This window comes from Pituophis catenifer, unplaced genomic scaffold (genome assembly GCF_029215685.1).
Source record: "Pituophis catenifer annectens isolate HBS135680 unplaced genomic scaffold, rPitCat1.0.hap2 SCAF_2, whole genome shotgun sequence".
In the NCBI taxonomy this organism is placed as follows: domain Eukaryota; kingdom Metazoa; phylum Chordata; class Lepidosauria; order Squamata; family Colubridae; genus Pituophis; species Pituophis catenifer.
This window is the reverse complement of record NW_027256882.1, coordinates 287,794,301-287,800,843: the sequence shown is the minus strand read 5'-3', so window position 1 is coordinate 287,800,843 and position 6,543 is coordinate 287,794,301. Positions and strand designations below refer to the sequence as shown.

At 45.1% G+C, this 6,543-nt stretch overlaps 1 protein-coding gene across 1 annotated transcript in view; it reads right to left on the bottom strand.

Annotated features, from left to right (window-relative positions):
* The window catches only part of EPG5 (ectopic P-granules 5 autophagy tethering factor), a 125,107-nt gene that overhangs the window by 84,904 nt on the left and 33,660 nt on the right, over nt 1-6,543 (bottom strand). Inside the window, exons 10-12 of the mRNA XM_070938968.1 lie at nt 5,138-5,293; nt 3,784-3,941; nt 2,046-2,200 (exon numbers count right to left, since the gene is read on the bottom strand). Of these exons, the coding sequence (XP_070795069.1) occupies nt 2,046-2,200; nt 3,784-3,941; nt 5,138-5,293 (469 nt within the window). The remainder of the gene's footprint in view (nt 1-2,045; nt 2,201-3,783; nt 3,942-5,137; nt 5,294-6,543) is intronic.

Genomic DNA, 6,543 nt, shown 5'->3' with positions numbered 1-6,543 from the left:
CCTGGGTGTCGCCAGCCGACATGACTTGGCCGATGGCACCCTGAGGAGACCCTCTCTGTGGGAGCGAACTGGCCTGTGGGAGGCTATTGGTGGCAGAAGACGGTCTCGAAGGTACCCGGGTCCTATGCCATGGAGCGCTTTAAAGGTGGTGACCAACACCTTGAATCGCACCCGGAAGACCACTGGGAGCCAGTGCAGCTCGAGCAGGAGGGGTGTCACATGGGCGCAACGGGTTGCATCCATAACCACCCGCGCGGCCGCATTCTGGACCAGTTGGAGCCTCCGAGTGCTCTTCAAGGGGAGCCCCATGTAGAGAGCATTGCAATAGTCCAACCGGGAGGTAACAAGGGCGTGAGTGACTGTGCGCAGGGCGTCCCGATGCAGAAAGGGCTGCAACTGGCGAATCAGGCGAACCTGATAAAAGGCCCCCCTGGCCACGGCCATCATATGTTCTTCTAAAGACAGCCGTGCGTCCAGGAGGACACCCAGATTGCGAGCCCTCTCTGTGGGGGGCAAAGATTCACCCCCAATAGTCAGCGATGGCACCTGCTGACTATATCGGGACGCCGGAAGCCACAACCACTCGATCTTGGAAGGGTTGAGTCTGAGCCTGTTCCTCCCCATCCAGACCCACACGGCCTCCAGGCAGCGAGACATCACATCAAGGGCATCGTTGGGGTGGTCTGGGGTGGAGATGTACAGCTGAGTGTCGTCAGCGTACAGGTGACACTTCACCCCAAAACCACGGATGATCTCACCCAGCGGCTTCACATAAATGTTGAACAGGAGGGGCGAGAGGACCGACCCTTGCGGCACTCCCCATGCGAGATGCCTCGAGGTCGACCTCTGTCCCCCTGCCAACACAAACTGTGAGCGGTCGGAGAGGAAGGAGGAGAACCACCGCAGAACGGTGCCCCCTATTCCTAACCCCCTCAACCGCCGCAGCATGATACCATGGTCGATGGTATCAAAAGCCGCTGAGAGATCTAATAGGACTAGGACAGAGGAACAACCCCTGTCCTGAGCCCTCCAGAGATCATCCACCAACGCGACCAATGCCGTTTCTGTGCTGTGCCCCTGCCTGAAGCCCGACTGGCACGGGTCCAGATAGATAGCTTCATCCAGGTGTTGGGGAAGCTGTCGTGCCACCACGCTCTCAACAACCTTCGCCACAAAACGAAGGTTGGAGACCGGACGATAGTTGGCTAATTCAGCCGGGTAAATAAAATAAATAATGAAGTGAAGTGAAGTGAAATAAAATAATAAAATAAAATAATAAATTAAAAAATGAAGTGAAGTGAAATGAAATGAAATAAAAAATAAAATAAAATAAATGAAATGAAGTGAAATGAAACGAAATGAAATAAAATAAAAAAATGAAGTGAAGTGAAGTGAAATGAATGAAATGAAATAAAAAATAAAATAAAATAAAATAAAATAAAATAAAATAAAATAAAATAAAATAAAATAAAATAAAATAAAATAAAATAAAATAAAATAATAAAATAATAAAATAAAATAAAATAAAATAATAAAAATTTAACATAAAAATAAAAATAAAAATAAAAATGTAAGTTGATGGTGGAGTGGGGGATCCCGGATTCACAGCAGTGACAGTAACGATGAGGGGGAGGCCAACCCAATGAAATGAAATGGAATATAAAATGTAAAATAAGATAAAATAAAATATAAAATATACAATATACAATAAAGTATAAAATAAAAAATAAAATTAAATATAAAATATAAAATTAAAATATAATCTCTATTGCTTTAAATTCGGTGGACTTCAACTCCCAGAATTCCCTAGCCAGCATGGCTGGCTGGGGAATTCTGGGAGTGGGAAGTCCACAGGTCTTAAAGTTGCCATGGTTGGATACCCCTAACTTAGGACCACCTCAACCTAGGGAAACATCGCACCGCATCCTTCCTAGCGCTGCCACCTTGGTCTTGCAACTCCCTGCCCTGAAAATGCTCTCAGGAAAGCATTCCACCCACCTCCCCACCGCCACTCCCTCCTCCACCTCCTCCTCCTTCTTGCTCACCTCGTAGATCTCCAGCACCACCACTTTCACAAAGTCCTCATCAACGTCCTCCCGTTTGGTCTGGGCCATCTGGGCGAAGGTGGTCAGCAGGCAGATCTCCTCGGAGCTGTTCATTGATTGTAGGTAGCACTCAAAGGTCTCCAGGTTGGCCGGATCTGTTGGCGGCACCAAAGCTAGGTTTTTAATTTCTTTTCCTCGCGGTTATGTCCAGTCCATTTAGTGTTCACGGGAATCTATGGCTTCCAACTTTCTTTGGTACGGATATAAATAATAAATACATCCAGCTCTTACTCTAAATTTAATAATAGTCTACATTAATTCTGAAATCCCATATAAGCCAGTTTGGATCTAGGGTTAAGGCGCCAGGTTAGAAACAGGAGACTGTATAGGTAGGCCTCAATACGTACGACCATAATTGAGCCCTAAATTTCTGTTGTTAAGTGAGACATTTATTAAGTGAATTTATGACCACAATAGAGCCCTAAATTTCTGTTAAGTGAGACATTTATTAAGTGAATTTATGACAATTGAGCCCTAAATTTCTGTTGTTAAGTGAGACATTTATTAAGTGATCATATGACGAGCCTAAATTTCTGTTGTTGAGACATTTATTAAGTGAACTTATGACCACAATCGAGCCCTAAATTTCTGTTAAGTGAGACATTTATTAAGTGAACATATGACAATAGAGCCCTAAATTTCTGTTAAGTGAGACATTTATTAAGTGAATTTATGACCACAATTGAGTCCTAAATTTCTGTTAAGTGAGACATTTATTAAGTGATTATATGACAAGCCTAAATTTCTGTTGAGACATTTATTAAGTGAACTTATGACCACAATCGAGCCCTAAATTTCTGTTAAGTGAGACATTTATTAAGTGAACATATGACAATAGAGCCCTAAATTTCTGTTGTAAAAGTGAGACATTTATTAAGTGAACTTATGACCACAATTGAGCCTTAAATTTCTGTTGTTAAGTGAGACATTTATTAAGTGAGTTTACAACCACAATTGAGCCCTATATTTCTGTTGTCAAGTGAGACATTTATTACATGAGCTTTGCCCCATTTTACGACCTTTCCTGCCACAGATGTTAAGTGAATCACTGCAATTGATAAGTTGGTAACCAGTTGTTCAGTGGCTTCCCCACTGATTTTGCCTTTGTCAAAAGGTTGCAAAAGGGGATCATGTGACCTTGGCACACAGCAGGGGTCATAAGTAGGAATCAGTTGCCAAGCCTCTGAATTTTGACCACACGTTCGTGGAGATGCTACAAAGGTCGTTAAGTGTGAAAAATGGTGAGGTAAAATAAAGTAAAAATGCAATTAAAAAGTAAAAAAAGGGGAAGGATACTGCAAAATCCCCATTCCCTCCCCACTCCAGGGAAGGATACTGCAAAATCTCCATTCCCACCCCACTCCAGAGGAAGGTTACTGCAAAATCCCCATTCCCTCCCCACTCCAGGGGAAGGTTACTGCAATATCCCCATTCCCTCCCCACTCCAGGGAAGGATACTGCCAAATCTCCATTCCCACCCCACTCCAGGGGGAAGGATATTGCCAAATCTCCATTCCCACCCCACTCTGGGACCAGCCAGAGGTGGTATTTATCGGTTCTCCGAACTACTCAAAATTTGTGTTACCGGTTCTCCAGAACCTGTCAGAACCTGCTGGATTTCACCCCTGGGCCTTGTCCAAGCGCTTCCACCCAAGAAGGATAAAGAAAGAAGGGAAACCTTTGAGTTTCTGCTTGCACTCAGCCAGCTGCATGGTGGAACTGAACTTCTCCAGATCTTCGCTTTCATCACAGTGCATGATGGAGAAGAGCTTCCAAAGCATGTCGCTGGACACTGTCCCGTAAGGCATCTCAGACATGAAGAGCCAGACTCCTAGTCTGCAGGGAGTTGAAAGCCAACAAGGAAATGCTTGTTTATTACAATAACCTCTAATAAAGGCTGCATTAATGGAGCGATAGAATCAAGATGGCATGAAGTGTTAATACCACTTTATAATGCCTTGGTAAGGCCACACTTGGAATACTGCATCCAGTTTTGGTCGCCACGATGTAGTAATAGCAATAGCAATAAGTCTAATATATATTAGACTGATATACTGCTTTACAGCCCTCTCTAAGCAGTTTACAGAGTCAGCATAATGCCCCCAACAATTTGGGTTCTCATTTTACCATCCTCAGAAGGATGGAAGGCTGAGTCAACCCTGAGCCTGGTGAGATTTGAAATGTCAAATTGCAGTCAGTCAACAGAAGTAGCCTGCAATACTGCATTCTAACCACTGTGCCACCGCGGCTCATCCATGTAAAAATCATGTGGAGACTCTAGAAAGAGTGCAGAGAAGAGCAACCAAGATGATTACGGGACTGGAGGCTAAAAGATATGAAGAACGGTTGCAAAAACTGGGTATGTCCAGACTAGTGAAAAGAAGGACTAGGGGAGACATGACAGCAGTGTTCCAATATCTCAGGGTCTGCCACAAAGAAGAGGGAGTCAAGCTATTCTCTAAAGCACCTGAAGGCAGGACAAGAAGCAATGGGTGGAAACTGATCAAGGAGAGAAGCAACTTAGAACTAAGGAGAAATTTCCTGACGGTTAGAACAATTAATCAGTAGAACAACTTGCCTCCAGAAGTTGTGAATGCACCAACACTGGACATTTTTCAGAAGAGGTTAGACAACCATTTGTCTGAAATGCTGTAGGGTTTCCTGCCAAAGCAGGGAGTTGGACTAGAAGACCTCCAAGATCCCTTCCAACTCTGCCATGCCATGCCATGCCATATTTTCTATTCTATTCTATTCTATTCTATTCTATTCTATTCTATTCTATTCTATTCTATTCTATTCTATTCTATTCTATTCTATTCTATTCTACTCTACTCTACTCTACTCTACCCTACCCTACCCTACCCTACCCTACCCTACCCTACCCAACCCAACCCAACCCAACCCAACCCAACCCAACCCAAAAAACCAAGGTATCTGCTTGCTGAAATTTCCCCAGTAGGGATTATTTCCTCCCATAGACTCATAACATGCTACCCCAGACTGGAACCAGTGCTGTTCCACTGTTTGCCAACCTTTTTGCTTTCAGGACATGGAGTATAGCCCTCAGGAAAAACTCATCGAATTCCACTTGCAGCTTCTTCAAGGAATACGGTTGCATCACAGAGCCACCCTCCTTGGCCCGGCTGACAAACTGGGCCCAGTGATCACTCACGTAGCACAGGGTCATCCTGCAGGAACAGTTGGGAGACAGAAAAAAGAGAAGAAGGAGAGAATATTTGTAGCTCAGGGTTGAACTGTGGGGTCCTTGGTGCTCTATGAGCTTGGTGGTTTTCTTGCAGACATTCCGTGACCCAACTGGGTAACTTCATCTGGGAGTTTGGGGTTTGCTTAAAGTACTAGAGAGCCAGTTCGGTGTAGTGTTTATGGCACCAGGCTAGAAAGTGGGAGACAGTGAGTTCTAGTCCCACCTTAGGTATGAAAGTCAACTGGGTGACCTTGAGGCCAATCACCAGGAGACAGTGAGTTTTAGTCCTACCCTAACCAGAAAGTCAACTGGATGATTTTGGGCCAGGCCCTTTCTCTCAACCCAACTCATGCAAATGGAGCCCACGCCCACGCCCACGCCCACTGCTCACACAAGTGAGGATGTGCATGTATGCTCGCCAGCTGTTTCCACAGCCCAGTTGCAAACCCCATACCCCACAGGTTGGGGTACTCCTGCACTACATTAAATATAGGTACAGGTGAATATTTCCCCCATCCAGTCATGTCCGACTCAAGGGGACGGTGCTCATCTCCATTTCCTAGCCGAGGGAGCCATCTTTGTCCAAAGATGCTTCCGTGGACATGCAGCCAGCAAACTATATGCCAAAGGGGGATGGAATTCTGTTACCTTCCCACCAAAGTGGTACCTATTGATCTACTCGCATTTGTATGCTTTCAAACTGCTAGGTGGGCAGGAGTGAGGCAAGGAATGGGAGCTCACTCCTTCGCACAGCACTCGGGTCTTGAACCCAGGCTGTCAAAGTTTCCAGCTGACAAACTCAGCGTCTTTAAACCGCTGAACCATTGTGCCCGTCAAACAGAGCAATATAGAAAACCAACACCAGAAAAAGACCTAGTGGCCCTTCGAATTTGCCTTCTGAGTTTCTGTTTTCTTTTTAATTTATTTATTTGTTATTACCGTATTTTTCGGAGTATAAGACGCACTTTTATCCCTCCTAAAAGAGGCTGAAAATTTGGGTGCATCTTATACTCCGAACCCAGCCCACCACCGGCCCCCACCCATTGTCCTCCGCGTGTCCTCTTCCTGGCTGCAGAGATTGCCACCGACAATGGCTTATGTTTTTGGGCTCCGCGCGACGCATTTTCAGCTTCCAAACGCTTCGTTTGAGAGCCCTTCAAGGCTGCGGGGATCGCCAAAGCACGTCGCCATGGATCGCCACCCAAAAACACAATACATTTAGAGGCTGAAAAC